The sequence below is a fragment of the Ahaetulla prasina genome, chromosome 2 (genome assembly GCF_028640845.1).
Source record: "Ahaetulla prasina isolate Xishuangbanna chromosome 2, ASM2864084v1, whole genome shotgun sequence".
Taxonomy (NCBI): Eukaryota; Metazoa; Chordata; class Lepidosauria; order Squamata; family Colubridae; genus Ahaetulla; species Ahaetulla prasina.
This window is the reverse complement of record NC_080540.1, coordinates 180,288,795-180,313,744: the sequence shown is the minus strand read 5'-3', so window position 1 is coordinate 180,313,744 and position 24,950 is coordinate 180,288,795. Positions and strand designations below refer to the sequence as shown.

Below are 24,950 nucleotides of genomic sequence, written 5' to 3'. Positions count from 1 at the left end.
ACATGTTTACTGGACCCGTGTCCCTCCTGGTTGGTACTGGCCACACAGGAGGTTACACAAGGCTGGCTTCAGGGAATTATTAACACTTCTTTGAGAGAGGGTGTCTTTCCGGCTGCCTTGAAAGAGGCGGTGGTGAGGCCCCTCCTCAAGAAGCCTTCCCTGGACCCGGCTGTTTTAGCAAACTACCGTCCGGTCTCCAACCTTCGCTTTGTGGCAAAGGTTGTTGAGAGTGTGGTGTTATCAGCTCCCTCTGTACCTGGATGAAACTGTCTATCTGGACCCGTTCCAGTCCGGTTTCCGACCTGGGTACAGCACAGAGACGGCTTTGGTCACGTTGGTGGATGATCTCTGGAGGGCCTGGGACAGGGGCTGTTCCTCTGCCCTGGTCCTATTGGATCTCTTGGCGGCTTTTGATACCATCGACCATGGTATCCTGCTGCGGCGGCTAGAGGGTTTAGGGGTGGGAGGCACCGTTTTTTGGTGGTTCTCCTCCTTCCTCTTGGGCCATTCGCAGACGGGGTCGGTCCTCTCGCCCCTCTTGTTCAATATCTATATGAAGCCGCTGGGCGAGATCATCCGTGGTTTTGGGGTGAGGTACCAGCTGTACGCTGATGATACGCAGCTGTACATTTCCACCCCAAACCACCCCAACGAAGCCGTCGAAGTGATGTCCCGGTGTCTGGAGGCCGTGCGGGTCTGGATGGGGAGAAACAGGTTCCAACTCAATCCTTCCAAGACCGAATGGCTGTGGATGCCGGCGTCCCGGTATAATCAGCTGATTCCATCGCTGACTATGGGAGGCGAGTCATTGGCCCCCACGGCGAAGGTTCGCAATCTGGGCGTTCTTCTGGATGCACGGCTGTCCTTGGAAGATCAAATGACAGCCGTCACCAGAGAAGCTTTTTATCAGGTTCGCCTTATCCGCCAGTTGCGTCCCTTCTTAGACTGGGATGCCCTATGCACGGTCACTCATGCCCTTGTTACCTCCTGTCTGGACTACTGTAACGCTCTCTACATGGGGCTCCCCTTGAAGAGCACCCAGAGGCTTCAACTGGTACAGAATGCAGCCGCGCGGGTGATACAGGGAGCAAGTCAAGGCTCCCATATAACACCACTCCTGCATAGGCTGCACTGGCTCCCAGTGATCTTCCAGGTGCAATTCACGGTATTGGTTACCACCTTTAAAGCGCTTCATGGCATGGGACCTGGTTATTTACGGGACTGCCTACTGCGACCGACGGCCTCCCAGTGACCAGTGCGCTCCCACAGGGTGGGCCTCCTTGAGGTACCGTCGGCTGGACAATGTCGGCTGGCGACCCCCAGGGGGAGGGCCTTCTCTGTGGGGGCTCCAACCCTCTGAAACGAATTACCACCTGGTATTCACCAACTCCCCGATCTCCGGACTTTCCGATGCGAGTTGAAAACATGGCTGTTTCATCGCGCAGGACTGGCCTGATAGTTTTAATTGGGAATTTTAAACGGGTTTTAAGGAGTAGCCTAAATTTAAATATTTCGTTTTAAATTATTTTAATGTTTGTATACTGTTTTTTATATGGCTGTAAACCGCCCTGAGTCCTTCGGGAGAAGGGCGGTCTAGAAATTTAAATAATAAATAAAATAAATAAAAAATTAACATTCTAATTCATTAGAATTAGAATGAATTTTTTCAATTTGAATTATAACATCTTCCGGTTACTCTCCAGTCACCTGTGCAAAAATGTCTGCAAAAATTTATTTTAGATTCTCTTGCTTATTTGCTCTAAGTCCTCTAACTCTCAGAGCACACTCCATTGATTTAAATTGCAACACCACCAATTTATCGTCTACCTTCTCCACCTTTGTCTGAACTTCCTCTATTTTATTTTCCAAATTCCAATTAACTTGATTAATTTCTTCTACTCTTTCATCCAACTGAATCACACATTCACACAGTCGTTTAAATGCTGCCAACAAATCATTTCTTATATCTTCATTCTGATCTTTAATTTCCAGGATTTCCTCTTGAATCTGCTTAAATTTTTGATCTATAACCAAAAATTGTGACTCCAAGGCTTCCTTTAAAAGTCCCTTTAAAATTTTTTTCATATCTTCCTGTAGCTTATGTATTTCAAATGACGAGATTCCTCCGTCCTTAACATTAAACTTTGTATCTTTAAGATCCATTTCTCAGTTTAATTTTATACTTTGCAACATTTTCAGTAAGTCTGTAATCTTTTTTTTTTAAAGAATATCTTATTTCACTCCTTATAAAATCTTCATGTAAGTGTAAATTCCAACAAGTTTAAACAGAACTAACAGCGCTAGCCTTGTTAATGAGAACTTCCTTAACTTTCGCTTTCACGCCCTTTTAGATAGAAACGCCATTTTCTTATTCTTCTTAAGTACTCTTCTCAGGTACTATTTAAAAACAGAGTTAAGGTCTGGTACTTGCATTTATCCACTTTATCCATTTATACAGTATGGGTGACTGTATGGTTAGCAAATGTCTTTGGCCAGTTTAGAGGCAGTTTCTAAGACTGGCTGTTCTCAAAAACGTTTTGTGTTAAATTATTTTGGGAGAAAACCACCAAGGAATCCCTGAGCTTTTAAAAAACATCACAGAAGAAAAAAACTCAAGCAAAACAGAATGTATGTCACCTGGAAGCCAATTGATCCTACTATTTTATACCATCTGTTAACACCCAAGTAAGTGAAAAGGCTTGGCGAGCTTTTGTTTTGCAGGGGTTTGTGCAATTTAAATATTAAAGTTAGGGGCAAAATGGAGGAGGGATTGCTATGTATAGAATGTGAGGTTTTGCAGATATAAACAATATAAATTTATAAGTTTATTGAGTATATTTAATATCAGATTGTCACAATCAGGGGCTCATACCACATGTAGATAATACATGACTGCCAAAGCATAGTAGAGCCTGGGGTGTAAGGCAAAGATTAGGAATGGAAATGTGTTTGGCACAAGAAGGATACCTACACTTTTAGCTACCTAGCTATATTTTACATTTACTGTTGCTTTGCAACTGCTGAAAATTAGTAATAAATACTTTTTTTTTTCCATCTGCAGAATTCAAATAGAGTTGCAGGTTTGTGCCCATCTGGAGTTCCACAAATGCACAAAAATGTATACAGGGGAAATCTGAAGCTCTCTCTAGCAATTGGCCATTTTCTTTCCACAATGTGTGCATCCTTTTGATCTATTGGACCACCACTCTCTTATAATTCTGTCTAAGAATAGCATGAGTTGTAGTCTCACATGTGTAGATTAGTGGGAAAACTGGCATATACAATTCAATATACCCCACCAGTCGGTCTTCCTTTATTAGCCCAGTAGCAGAAGAAAATACAATATTAATATGATTTACATTTTCTCAAAGTTTGGTATTATGGCAGATTTTTCCAGGTAAAATTGCACACAACCACTCTGAGAAATGTCACTGGCTTTTCCTTAAGCTTTTCCAGCTCTTCTCAATATTTTTAGGATGTTTCCATGATGATAAACTTGTCCAGCTGCTTGAAAATGTGCAAACATCTTGTAGTGTTTATAATTTGAGAATTACTGACGCCATCAAAATAAAACAAATCTATGTTGAGTGTCCCCATTAAACCAAACTGTTCTGAGTCAACATAGTGCATCTCATTAATTTGTTTCATTTCATTTTTTTCTTTTCAGCTTTGCTTTATCTCAGAGCAGCAGACTTAGTTCCTCTCTAAGAAATCAAATGAATAACCCATGGAAGCGCCACCACCCTGAAAGCTGTTGGTTGTGATACCAACTCAAATACCAACTTAAGAATTAATTTATTTATTAAATTTAATGCTGGTCTGTGACCGTAATAAAAATGGGTTGATAATTGAATTTGTTTGCTGCCCATCTCATCATGAGTTCATTTGTAAATTATCAAACGTGAGAGAACATTTGTGACCTTCACCAACACTCAGAAAGCCATTGCATTATATTTTTCCACCAGACATTCTCTGCTTGTGCCCCGAACCTTCCTTGGTGTCCAGCCATGTCAAGAGATCCAGCTCTACTAATTTCAACTGAGTGGAACAGGAGCCTAGAAATGCAACTTATCTGTTCTGGTTGTGACTGAGGCTCATTGATGAGATTACAATTCATGGAAATAGGCTTTCCTAGGAAAACAAGACTTTCATGTGAGACCTGCAGAGCACTTTAAAAGTAAGTATAACCATGTAAGTGGGATCCATAGGCCTCTTTGACAATCAGTGTCTACTTTGAAGAAAGGCATGGATGTTTCATGGATGAACTCATGTTGCATTTGCATGCATGCTGGTTAATAAATCTTCAAGCTCACAAATTCTATTGTATACTTCCTTGTTTTATTTTATTTTTTTAATCAAGGAACACATGCGGTAAATGAAAACCGCCACCTAACATAAAGAACTGATCTCACGCTTGCTGCAGCCCCACTTGCAACAGGCATTGCTCAGGCTTTCCATAACATCTCGGGCTCCGCGATCCAAAGGCCAGGGCTCTTTGGAGAGGGCATAGCTCTGCCGACCTTGCCAACTCCCATAATTGTCAGAGGGATCCTGTTGGGAGGAATGGACTGGATTCCATTCATTGGATAATGATGTTGCATCAAATGCTTCTGCAGGATCTCCCCCAAGGAGAGCACTAAGATTTCCTACAATGAGAAGATAACACTGGAAAGTAGGGAGATCAGAGGCAACATATTGGGCTGAGTAAGTGGACTCTGTGCTAGGAAGTCAATTGAATCAGAATATCTTAAAGTAATAAGCATTAGATGAAGCTGAATAAGTAGTTAGGCAACCCCCACATTTAACATACTCTACAGCAGAGGTCTCCAACCTTGGTCCCTTTAAGACTTGTGGACTTCAACTCCCAAAGTTCCTCAGCCAGCTTTGCTTTGCATTTGCACCTTTGCGTTGAGTCATGCTTTGCTGGCTGAGGGACTCTGGGAGTTGAAGTCCACAAGTCTTAAAGGGACCAAGTTGGAGACCCCTGCTCTACAGAAGTAGCAAATCCTACATTTTTCAAAACATCTTCGGAAAACAAATGCTTTGTAGGCTGTCTTGGTGAATTGTTATTAACTTCATTGGCAATATCAATGTTTTGTAAATAAACAAAATATCTGAAATAACCCTGAAGCAAAAGGCTGAGCAAATTCTAAGATTAACAGATACTCAGATGTAACCATTGAGATTTATCTTTTTCAAACAGAGCTTGAGTCTCAATATTTCGAGCATCTTTTCTGAAGAAGGGAAGAAGGTGAGCAATGGTTGGATAGCAGCATTTTCTACATATCAAAGTCAATGGAAGTGAAGATGATCATTGGTTAGTATAAACTGCAGGATTGGGCCTCAGAACATTGATGGGAAATGCCATGTGTCAATTTAATTGCCATCGGATCTCTTTGGGCAACCAAAAGCATATTGAAAGTGGGGTGACATTAGAAGGAAATGCTTGCAATTTAGTTTCCCAGACAGGGATGTTTAACCTGTCCCTTGTCTACAGCTTTGTAATTATATCCTCTTCCTCCCACCGCAATCACTTTCATAGGTGCAGCTTCTGCTTTGAATAGAGAGACAGGAAAGAGTGAGAAGAAATGGGCTAAAGCTTAAGAAAGGATTATGGTATCTATAGCTGAAGAAGGGATGCTACTTTAATGTGCCTTGATTCCTGCATTTCTCTTGACATATACGCTCTTTTCGATACCAGATAAGATCTGTTCCTCAAACGGTATCCAAGTTTTGCACCGAAAAGGTCCCACATTTGGTTTATAGCATCTCTTGGTAGAGCAGAAAAGACTCTTGTTTTCTACAGGAATCCCTTCTACTAGCCATTGTCCATTAGTAAGTTGTCCATTAGGATATAGATGTAGAACGCTACATTGGATTTAAAAGTAGGTATAATCTGTCCAGTTGGAATCCTATAAAAATATAGGATTCCAACTGGACAGATTATACCTACTTTTAAATCCAATGTAGCATTCTTGGGAGGGTATGGGTGACAAATCTCATGTAGCAAGGAATTTAACCCAACTTGCACAAACTGAGTAATGAAAGTTAATCAAGTTTGTTGGTGAATGGCAGGGCAGCATCCCTGAATGTGTCTTCTCACAGCTACCCTTTGTTGGAAATACCCTAAAGGCTAGGAATGAAAGAAGCTGAGCCAAAGGTAATGGAGCAAAGGGCTAGAAATTGCATGGTTCTGCCTTGGTGCAGTAGCTTCTTTCCTGTTCTGTAATTAACAGGCATTATATGCTCTTGCAAGTTTCCACTAACCAGCAGCATACAAACTCACACAGGAAGCAATGCAAGGACAGCTTCAAATGTATGGCACAGTAGTGAACCACATAGAAATCTTGAGCTAATGGCCATGCTTATAACAACAATAATAACATAATTTTGGTTAGTTCTCACGCCAGACCATTTGTCACCTCCTCCCAATTCCACCATGGTCAGAGCATTATTTCCATCTTTCTATAATTCTTTTTAAAGCAGCAGTTTGTGAATGAAAAGCTGCTCTTCTCTTCATGGCTTTCTTCTTACAGTTCTCAAATATTTACCTGGCATGATAGATACCTTGCACATGAAAGTGGTTTCCCCAGTGTGAGGCTTGTAGATTGACCTTAGAGTCTGCTGAATCCTGCAATTTCACTAAATGTGGGAAAGCAGTATTGCAGGCAAACTCAGTCCACAGCCTGGGTTTGATCCTAATGGGCTCGAGGTTGACTCATCCTTCCATCCGTGGTAAAATGAGGACCCAAATTGTTGGGGGCAATATCCTGACATTGTAAACTGCCCAGAGAGTGCTATAAAGCACTATGGGGCAGTGTATAAGTCTAAGTACTATTGCTATACACTTTGTGGCTTTCTTTTTGTATTTTTTAACATCTGGCTTCCTACACGCTGGGAACCGAAACCTAGAGAACAACTGTCTTTTTAACTCTCCTCAAACGTAACATCACCTTTTCTTTACATAAAAAGATTGGCCAGTTTGTATCATATATTGGGAATCTTCTTAAAGTCTGGCAAGATGGTATTTATTAGATGAAGCAGTTTATCAATCTTGTCTAATATTTAGATCTTATGAAGTGGTGATTTATTTGATTTTTGTTTGTCAAAAAAATAGAAAATACAATTTTCCAAATAAAGATTAGGCCTTGGTAAAGCACCCATGTTCTGAAAAGTATCTGGGTGTTGGAAGGTGCTAACTCACAATCCCCATTATGCTGGACTATGTTAGCTGGGAATTTTAGGAACCGTAATTCCCAGCTAACATAGTCCTGCATAATTGGAATCACAGTCCTATTCTGTTTGGAGGATATCACATAAGGTAGAGCTTTACCTTAACTAGACTCTACCTCAAAAGTTTGCCAACACCCCCTTTGCTCACCTGCTCGTCGCCAGCGGGATCCTCCACAAGTGAAGATGACAGCACGGATGAACTCCCTGCCACACAGCTTGACACCATAGGTGGGTGTCCTGGCTTCACTCACCAGCCATTTCTCTGAGAGCAACACTCCAAGCACCAGAGCCAGGAGAAACTTGGGCATGGCTGAGAGCTCTGCAAGATGGGAATTGGGTTTCCTGTGACAGCACAACTGCCTTTTGCCAGCTTCTCAGTGTAGCTGAGTCCCTTTTATATCTTCAGGTGGATATAAGCATCTTTCCGGCTATCTCCCCAATTAACAGCAGGAGGGGATAGAGACCTTTCTTGGTGGAGGAGAACTTGGAGATGTACACTAATCAGAGATAACCTTTTCCTTGTTATCAGCTGGGCAGATATGGAATTGTGTTCACCGCTTACCTGGTCTTTCCTGGCAGGAACAGACATGTAGGTACAGAGAAAATGCACAGCAAGACATGCAAATGCTGATAACGAGTGGGAGAGGAACATAGGCAGAACAACTCCCTAAGACACCCCACGCTTATTTATGCATTTAGAAGATTTTTATGCCCCAGAAGAAGGAGGGCAGACAAGTAGGGTTCTCACTCTTATTACATCTCCTAGTTTACCCTGATCAGCTTGGGCATTTGTCAGGAGTAGCTGGGAATTATACCCGAATTGCCTGCAATGCACTAGGATAGAGACAGTTCCTGTTGTACTACATACTTCTGTCTAACCTCAGATCTATCCTCAACAGTGGTGCTCCAGAGCAACTTTCCCCTTGTATTTGTGTTGTTTATTTGATTTATCAGGACATTAAATCAGAAGACTTAAGACATTGTACATAATTAAACATTAAAATACAATATAAAATCAAATAAGTTATGGGATGAATACTTACCAACTACCAATCATCCATTAGTCTCAGTCAGAAATTGTCTTAATCTCTGGCCTCTTTGAACAGCTACTTTTTTTGATTTTAAAACAAAGGTGGAGTTATATCAACTATCTCTGGGTGGGGATGGTATTCCAGGGGGCTGGACTGGACATGAGACTGGTGTTTCACAAGATGTAGCTTTTTAGTCACTGGGACCTGAAGCATACTGTCCTTTGATCTTATATAGGAAGGATAGAGATAATAGGAGGAAGTTGTTCATTAAAGAACCAGGCTTTATAGTTGACAATCAACACCCTGAATTGCATGCAAAAGTTCACTAGTAAACAGTGTAGCACATGGAGCAGAGGTGTCACCTGGGCATACTGAAGTGCACTCATAACTGGTCTTATGGCTGTATTTTAGACAATGATCTTCAACAGAAGCTTCACGCAGAGGACATTGAGGACATTGTCTAAGGCATCAATAACTCTGAGCAAGTTCTCCTGATCCAAAAAAAGAGTACATGAAATAGATCTAGGAAAATGGCTGCTGCTTGCTCTTTCTGCAAGAGTTGCGAGTTCAGCTTATATCACAGTTCGGTCTGGGGAAGTGCAACCACATCACAATTAAAGATGGCGGATCTCCAACACAGCTGATCTATAAATCCCAAACTATTCGGTATTGTTAGGTTTGAGCCTCAACATTTCCTTTTTTTCAGACCCTGTTTCCAGGCAGTGAAAGAGCACATCAACAGCTGATCTATAGATCCCAAACTATTCGGTATTGTTAGGTTTGAGCCTCAACATTTCCTTTTTTTCAGACCCTGTTTCCAGGCAGTGAAAGAGCACATCAATAGCATCACTTGGTCAACCATGGGTCAAGATGTACAATCTGATGATATTATATTAGACAGATACCTGACACCACGCTATTGAATGACCTTCCTCATGGATCTCATGTATATGGTAGATAGAAGAGTTTTGAGTCTTTAAGAAACATCAGAAATCCCAGCCCTGGGGCTAGATCTCTCTCTTTTTACCAGCACTGAATTCAGGCAAATTATTTTAGCTCATAAGGTAGAAAATGTCAACATGCAGTAAGTTTCTAAGGGGAAGATGGGATGGAAGACTACTTGAATTGTTCCTTTTGTTCAGATTTTTTTCGAAGTTGATAGTCAGTGACAACTTTTCTGTTCCTCACATTGGCCCAACAGACTTCCATGACCAAGAGAGTGAGTAAAAATGCAGCTTATTCAGTTCTCTGCCTTACTATGATGATCCTGGGACACTATACCTGAAATTCTTCAATGCTGCTTGTCCAATTGTAAAAAAATGGGAACTGCAGAAGAGCTATTGCCTGGCAGATGGTTTTAGGCTGAATTAGAAAAAAAATCCATTCCTTAACATCAGAAGTATAGATTTCTTTCCATCTATTTAAAATAATTCTCTTTACCAAGTCCGAGGCTTGGTATAATTCTTCACGAAATGTCTTTATGCAAATATATTCCACCTTATGTTGGCAGCAGGAACAGCACTGAACTTTGCTTATCTCTCCAAATTCTGTCCTTTCAGCCTGCTAGAGATAGCAGACAGTTTTCCTTATTTTGTGATAAGAAGACTGCCGCAGCCTCTTCCATGCGTACGCCATAGCAAATGCCATCACAGATAAGCTTTGGCCCAAGTGCTGAGTAACTAGCTTGCTCTCTGCTGCATGATAAAAATAACATTTCAGACAAATGACAGATATAGACCCTTCTTAATATCAGGGCAAGGCAGTGAAGTCAGAGGGATATGGCCTCTATGCCCTTGTTGAAAGTTTATGGGAAATAGGATCTTTTTTATTTTTTTTATAAAAAGTTTTTTTTTATTTTTTACAACAAACAAACATAAAAACATCTTCAATCCAGTTACAGTGTGCTGGTGGGATGGTTACACATCTCTTGTACAATTTCAAAATAAACATATCTTTCATTCATCTAATCTTACATTACTTCCATCTAATATCTATCCAAATCTCTTACTCAATCAGTTTTTGATTAACCAGTGGCTATAACGTTTCATGTTCTCATTTCGTGTTAATTTCCCCAAATTAGTATTTTATCTAATAACATTATTCATTCCATCATCCTAATCAATCAAAATCAAGAAGCTTGGGAAATTTTGAAAAGTGAGATTATAAAAGCACAGTCTAACACAATACCAATGAAGAAGAAAAATAGTAGATCTCAAAAGAAACCAGCATGGATGCATAAAGAACTATCTGACAAATTGAAAGACAAAAAGGACAAATATAAAAAGTGGAAAGAGTGGCAAATAACTAAGGCAGAATATCAGCAAATAGCCCGAGCCTGTAAAGATGAAGTGAGGAAAGCTAAGGCTCACAATGAACAAAGGCTAGCGACAAAAGTAAAAAATAACAAAAAAAGCTTCTTCCAACATGTTAAAAACAAGAAAAAAGTCAAGGAAACAATTGGCCCATTGCTGGGAGAAAGTGGCAAGAAGATGACAAGCAACAGGGAGAAAGCAGATCTACTTAACTCATATTTTGCATCTGTCTTTACACAAAAGGAAAAAACAATCCAACCTATCAAAAACAGCACTACAAAAAACAGATTAGAAACACAAGTTAAAATAGGGAAGAAAATGGTAAGTGAACACCTGTCTACCCTAGACGAGTTCAAATCACCAGGACCGGATGGATTACACCCCAAGGTTCTGAAGGAACTGGCAGACGTGATCTCAGAACCACTGAACTATATCTTTCAAAGATCCTGGAGCACAGGGGAGCTGCCAGAGGACTGGAAAAGAGCTGATGTAGTTCCCATCTTGAAAAAAGGAAAAAAAACAGATCCCGGAAACTACAGACCTATCAGTCTGACCTCAATACCGGGGAAGATTCTGGAAAAGATAATCAAGCATCGAATCACCGAACACCTAGAAGCAAACAAAGTAATAACCAAAAGCCAACATGGGTTTGTCAAAAACAGATCATGCCAGACTAATCTTATCGCATTCTTTGACAAAATGACAAAATTAGTAGACCAGAGGAATGCTGTTGATATAATTTACTTGGACTTCAGTAAAGCATTTGATAAAGTAGACCATAACCTACTACTAGATAAAGTAGAAAAATGTGGGTTAGACAGCACCACCACCAGATGGATTCGTAACTGGCTGACCAACCGCACTCAACGTGTAGTCCTCAACGGAACTACATCCACATGGAAGGAAGTATGCAGTGGAGTACCCCAAGGCTCTGTTTTAGGCCCAGTACTCTTCAACATCTTCATCAATGACTTGGACGAGGGGATAGATGGGGAACTCATCAAATTTGCAGATGACACCAAGCTGGCAGGAATAGCCAACACTCCAGAAGATAGGCTCAAGTTACAGAAAGATCTTGACAGACTTGAACATTGGGCGCTATCTAACAAAATGAAATTCAACAGTGAAAAAAGTAAGGTTCTACATTTAGGCCAAAAAAACAAAATGCACCAGTACCGTATATGTGGTACCTTGCTCAATAGTAGTACCTGTGAGAGGGATCTTGGAGTCCTAGTGGATAACCATTTAGATATGAGCCAGCAGTGTGCAGCAGCTGTTAAAAAAGCCAACACAGTTCTGGGCTGCATAAACAGAGGGATAGAATCAAGATCACGTGAAGTGTTAGTACTACTTTATAATGCCTTGGTAAGGCCACACTTGGAATATTACATTCAGTTTTGGTCGCCACGATGTAAAAAAGATGTTGAGACTCTAGAAAGAGTGCAGAGAAGTGCAACAAAGATGATTAGGGGACTGGAGGATAAAACGTATGAAGAACGGTTGCAGGAACTGGGTATGTCTAGTTTAACAAAAAGAAGGACTAGGGGAGACATGATAGCTGTGTTCCAATATCTCAGGGGCTGCCACAAAGAAGAGGGAGTCGGGCTGTTCTCCAAAGCACCTGAGGGTAGAACAAGAAGCAATGGGTGGAAACTGATCAAAGAAAGAAGCAACTTAGAACTAAGGAGAAATTTCCTGACAGTTAGAACAATTAATAAGTGGAACGACTTGCCTTCAGAAGTTGTGAATGCTCCAACACTGGAATTTTTTAAGAAAATGTTGGATAACCATCTGACTGAGATGGTGTAGGGTTTCCTGCCTGGGCAGGGGGTTGGACTAGAAGGCCTCCAAGGTCCCTTCCAACTCTGATGTTATGTTATGTTATGTTATGTTATGTTATGTTATGTTAATTTAATTCAGTTATTTCTCTTGATAGCAACCTTTCTCAAATCTTTTCTAGCATATCCTTCCTTCTAACCATTGGTAAAATAAATCCCATATCTTATAGTATTGCTTATCTTCTTGTTCTCTGATTTCAAATGTCAATTTACTCATTTCTGCACATTCCTAATAATCTCATCTTGCGAAGTAATTTCTCATTTTTCCAATTTTTAGCAAACACAATCCTAGCTGCTGTTATAACATTCACCATCAAATATTTCAATTCTCTTAAAAGGAGAGCCAGAACAATTTTTATTACGGATTCCAACAAAAAAAATTATACAAACGATACGCAATATTTAATACTCCATATATTAACAGCAGCACATATAGCCTATGCCCAAAATTGGAAGAATGAAAATCCACCAACAGAGGAAGAACTAATTAAAAAAATATTAGAATGTGCAGAGATGGACAAACTTACAAAAGAAATTAAAGAGAAAGAGGACATGGAATGTTATAAGGTCTGGAGCAAATGGTTAGAAAATAGGAACGGTAGATAAACAAAAGTAGAGTAAGATAAAACTAAGATATGTGTAAATAATAGGAAAGGACTGTCTTGAATAGCTGATAAACAGTGATATCTATATAAATGTTGTATGTTTTGTCTTTTGTTTTAATGTGTTTTAAAAATAAAAAACTTTACACAAAAAAACCCCCAACAAATATTTCAATTCTCTACTATATGCTTCAAATAGAATCCCCAACAGAAAAACTTCTGGCTTAAAGTCTATATGTTTTTTAATCATTTTCTCCAACCATGTGTGTATTTTAGTCCAGTATCTTTTGGCTTCAACGCATGTCCACCACATATGGTAGTATGATCCAGGTATCTGATGGCACTTCCAACATTTTCAGATTTATCCTTGAACATTCTGGCAATTCTTTTCGGGGGTAGATGCCACCTGTAAAACATATACAAAGAAGAATACAAATTCTTCTTATATACTGTAGACATTGTCATTTTATAATTATACATCCATAATTTCTGCCATGTCTCTAGATCTATCCCATGTCCAAAATTCTTCCCCCAGGCAATCATCATTTCTTTTACCTGTTCTTCTTCTAATTTAACCTCTAATAAATATCGATACAATTTCATAATTAAATTGTCATCATACCTGTTAAAATCTTATCAAAACTAGTCAAATAGTTATAGAAGCCTTCTGTTTTGGAATCTTTATCATATCTGGAGTGTATTTGCAAATAAGAAAACCAATTCATTTTTATGCCTTCTGTTTCTAGTTCTTGCATAGTTTTTAATTCACCCTTTTCATTCAACAATTCCTTGTATCTAACAATTTGTTCTTTTCTAAATGTTATTGAATATGAGAATGCCTCGATAGGTGATACCCAGATTGGAATTTTTAAAAAAATGACTTTTCTTAATCCTCTCCCAGTTTAATAACAAAGCCTCTCTTACAAAATGCCTTCTAAAATACCCCTGCATTTTAGCTTGCCCATACTATAGGAAAGCATGCCATCCCAATAGCAAGTCGTGGCCTTCCAAGGTCAGTATTCTATTATTCCTTAAAATTATCCACTTCTTGATCCACATTAAATTTGCAGCTTGGTAGTATAATTCCCAGTTGGGTAGCCCAAAACCCCCTTTTGTTCTCACATCTTGCAATAATTTTAGTTTTATCCTCGCTTTTTTACCTTGCCAGATATATTTCAACATTATTTTATTTAATTTCTCAAAATATCCTTTATATCCAATCTAACTGGAATTGTGTGGAACAGATACAAAATTCTAGGTAGCATATTCATCTTAATCATTGATATTCTTCCAATCAATGATAACTGCAAATTCTCCTATTTTGCCAAGTCTGACACAATCTGCTGTTTGCTACATCTTGCAGTCAAATATATCCCCAAGTATTTAATTTTATTTGTGATTTGCATCTGTGATCGTTCTGCCAATTCAATTTTTTTCCTTCGTTGACATATTTTTTGTTAAGATCTTCGTTTTATCTTTATTTATTTTCAAACCTGCTACTTTTCAAATTCTCCTATTTTATCTATCAAACTAATTATAGATTCTAATGGATCCTCAATAATAAACACCAAATCACCAGCAAATGCTTGTAATTTATATTCTTCCTGTTTAATTTTCATACCTTTTATTTCTGTTTCCTCTCTAATACTTCTATTTAATACTGTAGGAATTTAGCACCCACCCCCTCCTAGAAGAATGAAATATTCTAGGAAATATTTTAAAAAGCAGAATATTATACCTTCCTGGATGAGAAAAGGAGAAACATGCTCTTGGAAAGCGGCCCCCACCTTTGTTAATAGCCCCAGAAAGACAAAAGACATCTTATCTACAACACAGAAGACCTTCAGCTCCAGGGTGATGGGATTAAGACATGGTCCTCAGGACATGATAGGATTAGCCTCTACCCATCTCACCACATGGCACCTGGGAAGATTACATCAGCCAGCAAGACTCAGGCAAGCTTGAGGGACAACCTACAATGTTAGCTAAGACGCCCACCCCCTGGGAGTCTGACAGCCAATCAGGATACTCTTCCTGTGCCCCAGAAAGGTCAAAGCTCAGAAAAAGCATAAAGCCAGGGAGCACACAGGATCTCGGCCCCTTTTCTGTTCAGGATCTCAAGCCATGTGATCCTGGTCACCATTAAACCATCTTTCCAAGCAGCCTCCATGTTTCCAGTGTCTTTGTCCCCACTTGGAACTGAACCCAGATGGATATTTCTTCCAACAATACTTCCAATGTTAACACAAACAGCAATAGTGACAGCGGGCAACCTTGTCTTGTTCCTTTTTTTATTTGAATCGATTCAGTCAATTCTTTGGATTTCCCAATAGACACCTTTCTCTCTTTGGGGTTTCTTTCTGGCTTCATTATGGAGCTGAACAATAACTTGGGTTTTTTTTTAAATTTAAATTGGACTTTTATGAAAACTAGGAATTGACTTTTGTGTGGTGAAACTTCCAGATCAGGTTCAGCTAGGACTACTAGATTACTAGCAAAAATCCAGTTATATTTATTTATTTATTTATTTATTTATTTGATTTTTATACCGCCCTTCTCCCGAAGGACTCAGGGCGGTGTACAGGCAAATAAAAACAGACAAGACAATATTATATAAAATACAAGATTAAAAAACTTATTATAATTTGCCTAAAAATTTAGAATATATAGAAACTAAAACCCCATACAATATGTAGACTATTGTAATGTGTTTTACATAAGATTCCCCTTGAAGACCACTCAGAAGCTGCAGGTGGTTCAGAACACAGCATGGCTCAGTGTGCCCATCTAACAGCTAGGCTTTCAGGTACAATTCAACATACTAGTTACCATAAGGCCTGGCTATTTATGGCAATTTGTTTTTTTTAATATATTAAAAAAGTTTTTTATTTTCCATAATTATTCCCACAATTTGACCAGTGTTACAGTACTATCACTTATCCAACAATCGATCCTATACTCAAATTATGCTCAATCAGGCTTGCTCGGTCGCCACTCTCTTCCTTAATCCTTTCTACCCTTCTCATCCTTCTTCTACTTTCCCCACCTCCTCCTCACTTTCCTCCTTCCCCTCCTCCTTCCCACTTCTCACTTCCATCCTTTCTAACCCTCTATCTTCCCCTCCTTCTCCTCCTCCTATCCTTTCTTCCCCCTCCCTTCTCTCCTACCTACCTGCCTACCTGCCTACCTACTGTCTTCCTTCTTTACTCCTCTTTCCTTACCCTTTCCCTTCCGGAGTGGTTACCAAGCAGCCCTGACTTTACACCATTCCAACTTATTTAATTCTACCATTATTCCTGTACAATGGCAATCAATCAATTTATAATCTTCCCCCTTCCTCCCCCCATTTCCCCCCTCCCCCCCAAGACTTCCCAGAACAGAATACAGGGTATAGTAACTAACAAACATAATCTAAAATATAACATAAAACATAATCCATTTCACACCATCACACTATCAATTCCCTTCTTTCTTAAACTCTAATACATAGCAAATCCTATGGCAATTTGTTTATCTCCTATAGCATCTGCCCATGCTGTTTAATCTGACAGAATTTGCATGCTCCAGGTTCTTTCAATATAATAATGCCATCTAATGGGAGGTATGCCTTTTCTATCAGTGCTCCTGCCTCTAAAACACCATACATCCTGACAAATGTCTACTCCTTCCCTGATTCTGTTAAAAAAATAAAAGGTTTCAAAATGTTGTTTTTCTACCAGATGGTGAGCTAACCTGGAGCCCTCAAGAGTTATGGTATGACAAACCTTCTGTACTGCTTCATTTTTGAATAATTATTTTGATCTGTTGTATGCCAGTCAAGAATTGAAATATTATGAAACAATATAGATTGGAGGATCCCTATTCTTGTTTCTCTATTTATTTTTATTGACCAACTGCAGATTCCTGAGGATTGGGGCTGAGCTAATATTGTGTCCTAATGATGTGCTCATGACACTTGCCTGCAAATTACAGCCTAATAGCTTGTTAAGCATAATAAGCAAGCTAAAAAACTAGTTGATTGGATTGATTCAGAGCATATATTAAATGATGAGCAAGCAGGCTTCAGGTCTGGATACTCTATCTATGAATATGTCTTGGCCAAAAGATATACATCTGGCTGAAAAATATACATTTTCTTTTCGAGTTATTGAGATGTAGTCTGTGTTTCAGGGCGGGGCTGCACCAAGAGAGGCTCATTCAATCTCATTGTACACATGTTGTGCATTGACAATAAAGGTTTGATTTGATTTGATTCATCTAAAGCAGGCTCTACACTGTACATTTGTTAATTTCAGGTCTGTGTTTGATCTAATTTCCAGATTAAACTTTTGCTCATGCATAAACTATATAAAAACTCTAGAGTCAAAGTCTGCTGCAATATGCAAGGCCACATATCAAGAAGATTCAATTTTACAGAGGAATGAGGCAGGGATGTATTCTAGCTGCTCTACTGTTTAATTTATATATAAACTCACTTGTGGTCAAAATGAACCAATTAGATCACCACCTTCCAAAATTAGCAAACAGGCATATTGCCACCCTGCTATATGCAGACTGCATACTACTTGTCACAATAAATTGGATTCAAATGAGCCCTGAATGCCTTGACCGGCTATTGTTCGGAGCAGGGGTCTCCAACCTTGGCAACTTTAAGACTGGTGGACTTCAACTCTCAGAATTCCTCACCCAGCTTTACTGGCTGAGGAACTCTGGGAGTTGAAGTCCACCAGTCTTAAAGTTGCCAAGGTTGGAGACCCCTGACTCAGAGGAAGTTTTCGAAACCAATCACAGCAAAACCCAAATCCTGATTTTTGCAGAGACCTAAACAGCATGCCTGGAGGATAAATGGTTGAAATATTGAACATGTTAAAATCTTCAAATATTTGGGCATGATTTTTCATAATTACACCAAGTGCAGAGCAGTCAGAGTCACTAGTTAAATCCATCTTCCTATCAACATTTCATTTCCTAAGCAAGCCTGGGTTTTAACTTTCACTTTTTGAATTTATTGCTTTACCCTGCTTTTTGTCTTTAAAAGTTGACCGGCTGATTGAATGATGATTTGTTTCAACCTCCTGCTGGAATCTCTTTTTCTTTTTCCTTCCCTTTGATTTATGATCTACTTTTTTTTTTTGATCTACTGCTGACCTCACCCCATTCCTAAGAGGTCTGTAAGAGGCAAGCATAAGTGGACCAGCGTGCCTACCGTCCCTGTCCTAATATTCCTTTTTACTTACTCTTTTCATGTATTCAAATTATGTTTATACTTTTACCTGTTATCTTATATATGCTTGACAAATAAATATAAATATACGTTGTTGTTTTGAATAACCATAAGGAAGCATGGTTGTTTCCATGTTTTTGGATGGTGAAGTGCTTTCATTTGATTTACATTATTAATGGACTCTCACTACATAATTTTTATATATTTGTATTTGCAAAATATTTAGAGTTTATTTCTTTTGATTTTTTTAAATCTTGGTTCGAAATATCCAGGAAATATCTTTCTTGTTTCCTTCTGCTTCAGTGTTCTTTGTTCTCTGACCATGATTCACAGAATAATAAAGTATCAGATTACAGACAAGCAACCTAGACTGAAATCTAAGAAAAGATTTTGTAACATGCAACTGTTAGTTGAAATTTTTTAAATATTTTTTGGTGAGATGATAATGCCCATGGAAAATATGCAGAGGCATTTACCGTAGTTTTGGATAACTTAGGTTCACGAAAGGACTCCGATATGAAAGTTTCAGACCAAAGAGATATGGACTCCACAGTCAGAGAACTAACTGACCCAATCTTAGGTGTCTCTCTGAAGTTCATTTCTTTATAATAATAGAAGCCTGACTGAATGGGAAAGTGACATTTTTTCTTTCCTACGAGGATTGAGATTGGAGAATGTATTTATTACACCTAACTGGAAGTCACTTCTGTATGGACTTTGTTGGGAAGATAAGACACACTTGTGGAGCCTGAATATATTACATTTGATTAGATAACAATTGATAAGAAAGAAATGTAGATATTTGATCCAGGATGAATTACGTTTAACTTTTGGAATGATTTGGGATAGGTAAAATGCTGTGGTAAATTTTTTACAGGTGGATTGTAACAGTTGGTTAAGAGGGCTTTTTTATTATTGTTCTTCCTGTATTTTGTTATTAATATCTATATAGAAGGCAATAATAATTTGCAAATAGATTTACTAGTTTAAAAATTTGGACGAGGGGCTGTTTCACAAGGGATAGGAACCAATATTGTAGTAATATATTAATCAGTATTCAATTGGGGGAATAACATTTTTTTTTCATTTCAATGCACTTTTTTAATGTCTGTTTTTTTCATAGGTCCCTCCCCCCGTTTTGGGGGTTTTGTATTTTAACTTTCTTTTCAATAAAATAATAGGGGGGGAAACTATTAAAAATGCTAAAAATGTACAGTGGCCACAATCCAATTCCACCAGAGAAGTGCAGTATATTCCAGCAGCACTGAAGCTATTTTCAGCACAGATTGTGTACAATTACTCTTTGGTGCCTAGCTAGAACCTTGTTTCTCTTTTTACTCCTCTCAAAAAGGTTCAAGTCCAAATTTCTAGAGGTCATATTGCAGGTAGCCCCCTGCATTCCGAATGCAGTTGTAAGTGGAAGGCAAACTTGTTCAAGATTGAAACAGATGAATGGATTTCCATTATAACACACTGACTGAAATTACTGTTCTTCCCCATCAGTTCTCTCTTAGGGAGGATAACTATAAACCAACATAGATTAGGACTATTTCATTAAAACTCCAACATGTCAGTCTCTCCAAGGAGGAGCTTCTATCGATGGGCTATAACGTATTAATGATCAGGAAATCTAACAGGATCTGACTGCTTTACCCAATAATGTTTTCTTGAGCAGATAGCCTTCCTTCACAAACCAGCAAATTATCATATAACTGTCTCTAAATTAACTCTAGCTTATTATAGTGCTTTGCCCACAGCAGTTTTGGAGAGCCAATATAAAAAAAATCCCACAAGTTAAGACTGTCTCTCGGTGGACAGGGGGGGCACTGAAATCACAGCTCGTGCCCTGCAGTATTGCACCCGCTGTATGGTCTCAAAGACTCATTTATAATACCTTACCTGACAAAATATCCTGAAAATTCTTATCCTTTTTATATACAACTACTATTATGGGATTGGTAAGATACAATTTCTTTGAATGTAGCTACGGTAGGTTTTACTATACAGATCCTGGTGATCCACTGAAGATCTTACCATCAAATGCATTACTATGTCCTGTTCTCTCCTGTTTTATTGTATAAGTTTAATTTTTATTCTGGTCTGTAACCATAATAAAGATTGACTGATTAGAATATGATACCAGTCACTTGTAATATTAAATGCTTTTTAACATTTTTGCCATATGCTAAATAAATAAATAGATGTTCTTGGAATCCAAAGTTTTCAGGTGAAAATCTCTCAGTATATTGTGATCAAGTACTGAAATGTTACTTGGGTGACTAAAAATCTAAAAAACACTTTGAGGAAATAAAGCATATCTATATTTTAAAGTTAACTTTCTTTCAGTCTTCTATTAAAAAGGAACTACCATATTTGTATGTCAGCTAGAATAGATCACCTAGAAGAAAAACATGACATAAAGGAAAGACACTGAAGGGACAGGAAGGACAAGCTGACAAAGAAAATATACATTCAGTTGCAATAGCTTTGGCTTAGTTTCCATAGGCTACGAGCCTTTTTTCAAAAAGCAAATACGATGCAGGAATCTAAATTATTTAATATTTCTCTTCATTGCTTTCAATTCTTCTTTTAAGACAGATTTTCAGATTGTGACAAATCTGTCTGTATACTCGCCTCCAGAAACACTTTATAATGTTTGCTTTCAAATATGAAAATTGTTAATATTCCTTTCTCATTGAACAAACAGTAAGTAATGACACTTTGGTAAGAAAAACAAACTGTATAGGTATAAACTAGGGGAAATCTGGCTTAATGCCAGTAACTGAAAGAGGGAAATTGGAGTCCTAGTGGACAATCACCTAAATATGAGCCAACAATATGTAGCAGCAGCCAAAAAAGCCAATGCAATCCTAGGCTGTGTTAATAGAGGGATAGAATCAAGATCACATGAAGTTCTAGTACCGCTTTACAAAGCCTTAGTAAGATCACACTTGGAATATTGCATCCAGTTCTGGTCACCACAATACAAAAAAGATGTTGAGATTCTAGAAAGAGTGCAGATAAGAGCAACAAGAATGGTTAAGGGACTGGAGGCTAAAACATATGAATGGTTACAGGATTTGGGTATGTCTAGTCTAATGTAAAGGACTGGGGGACGGACCAGGGGTGAAATGCTCCCGGATCGGACCGGATCACACGATCCGGTAGCGATGGCGGCTGCTGGTTTGGAGGACCGGTAGCAAAAATCCCTGGCCCCGCCCCCCTGCCTCTGCTGAGCCGCACCATCTGCAGAGGGTTTTTTTTACTTTTAAAAGCCGGTTTTGCTTCAGCCGAAACAGGCCTTTAAAAGTAAAAAAAAAGCCTTTGAGGATCCCGCCCCTCAGCTGAGATCGGCAGAGACTTTAAACTTAAAAAAAAAAAATTAAAGTCTCCGCTGGCAATCTCACCTGAGTTCCTCATCAGCAGAATCTTACTTGTACTCTTACTTGTAGAAAACATGTTTTCTACAAGTAAGAGTAGAGATTCTAAGGCACTTACCTGATTACATGGTAATCAGGTAATCAGCATGGCTCTCTTTCCAGCCCAAAAGCAGTTTCAGTTTCAGCCAGACAGAATCAATCCCTTAGCTAATCTATTTCCTCGGTGATCAACTGGCTGGCTTTGCTGGCTGAGGAACTCTGGTATTTGAAGTCCACAATAAAATAAAATAAAATAAAATAATAAAATATTTGTGCAGCTTTCTGAGATTTGGTGTGTTTCTGTAGTGTTTCACTCTAACTACACAAACACACAAAATCTCAGAAAGCTGTATGTGGCATTTTGTGTGTGTGTGTGTGTGTGTGTGTGTGTGTGTGTGTAAAGTGTGAAAGTTGGTTTTTGAGCTTTTTGTGGCTGTGTGAAGTGTGACGTGCAGCTGCTTTTACACTGTGTGTGAGTCAGTTGTGTTGTGTTGTGTTGTGTGTGTGTAAAGTGTGAAAGTTGGTTTTTGGTACCTCTTATTGTTTTTTTATACTTTGTTAATTATTTTTATTATTTATTGTTATTGGCCACGCCCACCCAGTCATCTGACCACCAAGCCACGCCCACCAATAAGCCATGCCCACAGAACCGGTAGGGAAAAATTTTAGATTTCACCCCTGGGACGGACATAATAGCATGATAGCATCCAATATTTGAGGGGCTCCTACAAAGACAATGGGGGTCAAGCTATTTTCCAGACCACCAAAAGGCAAGACAAAAACAATGGTTGGAAACTAACCAAGGAGAGAAGCAATCTAGAAATTTCCTAACGGTGAGAGCAATTAACCAATGGAATAGCTTGCCTTAAGAAATTGTGGGTACTTTTATCACTGAAGATTAAAAAAAAAAAGACTGGATAACCATTTGTCTAAACTGATATATGGTCTCCTGCTCGAGCAACGGTTGGACTAGAAGACCTCTGAGATCCCTTCCAACTCTATTATTCTATGTTATTCTACAGTCTTGTAAATTGTGATGATTTATAATTTAAATTTTACATATTTTCACTTTTCTTTGGCTTGTCAGCCCCATCGACGGTCTGAAATTCAAACGGTGTAGGAAAGACAACAGGCTTCCAGATAATTCACAATGTCCTTAATTTTAACAGCATTAGGAGATCTGGGCTGCAAAACCACAGCAAAAGGTTAGCAAATGGCCCTTTGCTGCCATCTATTGGCCACAAAATAAAAAAAACATTTGCATCACAATTATACATAGTTGACAGAACTAAGATTGATTCAGCCCAGTTTTCTTGGGTTGCACAATACCCTGAATTAATCACACAGGCTGGATTCCCATTGGCTAAAATGTAGTTGGCTGTTCCTAAGAGGTCTGTAAGGTCTGTAAGGGGCGTGCATAAGAGCACTACCGTTCGTGTCCTATTATTCCCTTTCATTATATCTAATTAATATAGTTATTACATACTTATGCTCATATATATGCTTATATATTATATAGTTGTTACATGTCAATGCTTATATATACTGTTGTGACAAAATAAAATAAATAAAAAAATAAAAATAAATTGGTGTATACAAATGAGGCTACTAAAATTTCACATTTGGCGCAAAAGTCAAAGGAAAATAAGGTTATCAGTCACCATCGGTAATTGCTCAAAAGTATCCTTAGAATCAGAAACCTCTGCTTTGTAAGTGCCAGTCAGAGAGCAATGCCAGCAACCAGCATTACAGGTAGTTCTCGACTTACAACAGTTCATTTAGTGGATGGTCATGGGATTTATATTCAGATGCTTGACAACCAACTCACATTTAAGATGGTTGCAGCATCCTGGGGTCATGCAATCCCCTTTTGCGACCTTCAGACAAGCAGTCAATGGGAAAACCAGATTCACTTAACAACCGTTTTCCTAATTCAACAGCTGCAGTGATTGTTAACAAAGTGTCAAGAAAAGCAATAAAATGGGGCAAAATTCACTTAACAAATTTCTCACTTAGCAACATAAATTTTGGGCTGCAGTGGTCATACATCGAGGACCATCTGCTCTCCCTCTCCCTCTCCTGCTCTGTTGGTGCGGTCTGCATAGGCCACGAGTTTGATCGCCCAACTTAGAAACAGAACACCGCTTGGTGCTTATCCACAGATCATGTCCAATGTAACGATTTAAGGGATACAAAGTGCCATTAATGACGACCGTTACACTTCATTCGCTTGTTTCTAAAACAGTCGGATCAGGCCTTCGGCTGCATCTAAACTGCATTTCCCAGAAGGCAAGGAATTACGCATGCGTTTACGGAGTTTAACGCCGATTTAGAACGCCTTCCCCAGTATATTGAAAGCTACCGAGCCAGTAGGAAACTGCCACAGCTCCTAATTCGTTCCTGATGTCTTCAGGAAACACCTCTCTGCTAGAATGACAGGTTCCTAATCAAATCCGTAGTTGGGATGACCAGATTTGCCAATAGAAGAATAAAGTTTCCGGAAGGAGGCGAGGCTTAGAATTAACAGAAAGAAGGAAATGCTAGGACATGATTGACAGTCGAACACCCAATAAATCCTACCCACCGTCCAATCGACTTCAGGCACCACCCATTCCCCCCTCCCCGCACCGAAGTGGGTAGCAACAGTTGCCCCGGTGAGGGAACACGGAGGGCGCCATAGCCACCGTAGTCGTGGCGACCAGGAAGCCCGGCAACAACAACAACAACCGCCCACCCTCCCTGCCTCTGCGCGATTCCCGCCAAAAACGAGAGAGAGCACGATAGTCGCGACAACGTCCCCGCCCCCCCCTCAGGGGAAGAGGCCTCGCGGGGCCGGGACAGTCCAGGTGGGTTCGAGTCCGGTTCCCCTTTCTTTTTTCCGTAAAAAAATGGCGAAGCCTATGATTATTCTTTTTCCTTCTCCGAAGTAGTCGGAAAAAGTGAGGCGGACAAGTGAGGTATTTCCCCCCCACCCGGCGTTGGGCCCTACCGCGGCCACACCAAACAGGGCTTGACGGGAAAGGGCCCAGGCCCTGAAAGGAGGAGCGTTGACTCTCCTCGGTGATTGGTGGGAGAGAGGGCCAATAGGAGTGGGTGGATACGCTTAGGGCGGCCAATGACACTTGGAGAGAGGCGGGTGCGGACGATCGCTTAGGCGAGAGGAAAAGGAGAGAATGGTTGACTTCAAACAGCGTCATAAAGTCGCGGTGACGTCACGAGCATGAGCTTTTCTTGGTGAAGTTGCGTAGTAGCGCTAATAACCCGAAGGAGTGCCTCTTATGAGAATGAACT

At 39.4% G+C, this 24,950-nt stretch overlaps 2 protein-coding genes across 10 annotated transcripts in view; one reads left to right on the top strand and one right to left on the bottom strand.

Annotated features, from left to right (window-relative positions):
- Positions 1-4,140: 4,140 nt before the first annotated feature.
- Positions 4,141-8,396, bottom strand: RLN3 (relaxin 3). 4 transcript variants are annotated; one of them, XM_058170444.1, is made up of 3 exons: positions 7,382-7,854; positions 5,193-5,279; positions 4,141-4,648 (listed from the first exon to the last, which is right to left on the bottom strand). In XM_058170444.1, the coding sequence occupies exons 1-3, from the start codon at positions 7,539-7,541 to the stop codon at positions 4,446-4,448; spliced, it is 450 nt and encodes a 149-aa protein (XP_058026427.1). In that variant the 5' UTR covers positions 7,542-7,854; the 3' UTR covers positions 4,141-4,445. The 4 variants fall into 4 exon arrangements, 3 of the variants coding, with proteins under 3 accessions (XP_058026427.1, XP_058026429.1, XP_058026428.1); XM_058170446.1 differs by having other exon boundaries at positions 5,193-5,234; XM_058170445.1 differs by lacking the exon at positions 5,193-5,279 and having other exon boundaries at positions 4,141-4,646.
- Positions 8,397-24,289: 15,893 nt separating this feature from the next.
- Positions 24,290-24,950, top strand: part of RFX1 (regulatory factor X1) — a 59,131-nt gene continuing 58,470 nt past the window's right edge. For all 6 annotated transcript variants that reach the window (XM_058165632.1, XM_058165631.1, XM_058165629.1 and 3 more), the window contains exon 1: positions 24,290-24,505. The gene's annotated coding sequence lies outside the window, so the exon portion shown is untranslated. The remainder of the gene's footprint in view (positions 24,506-24,950) is intronic.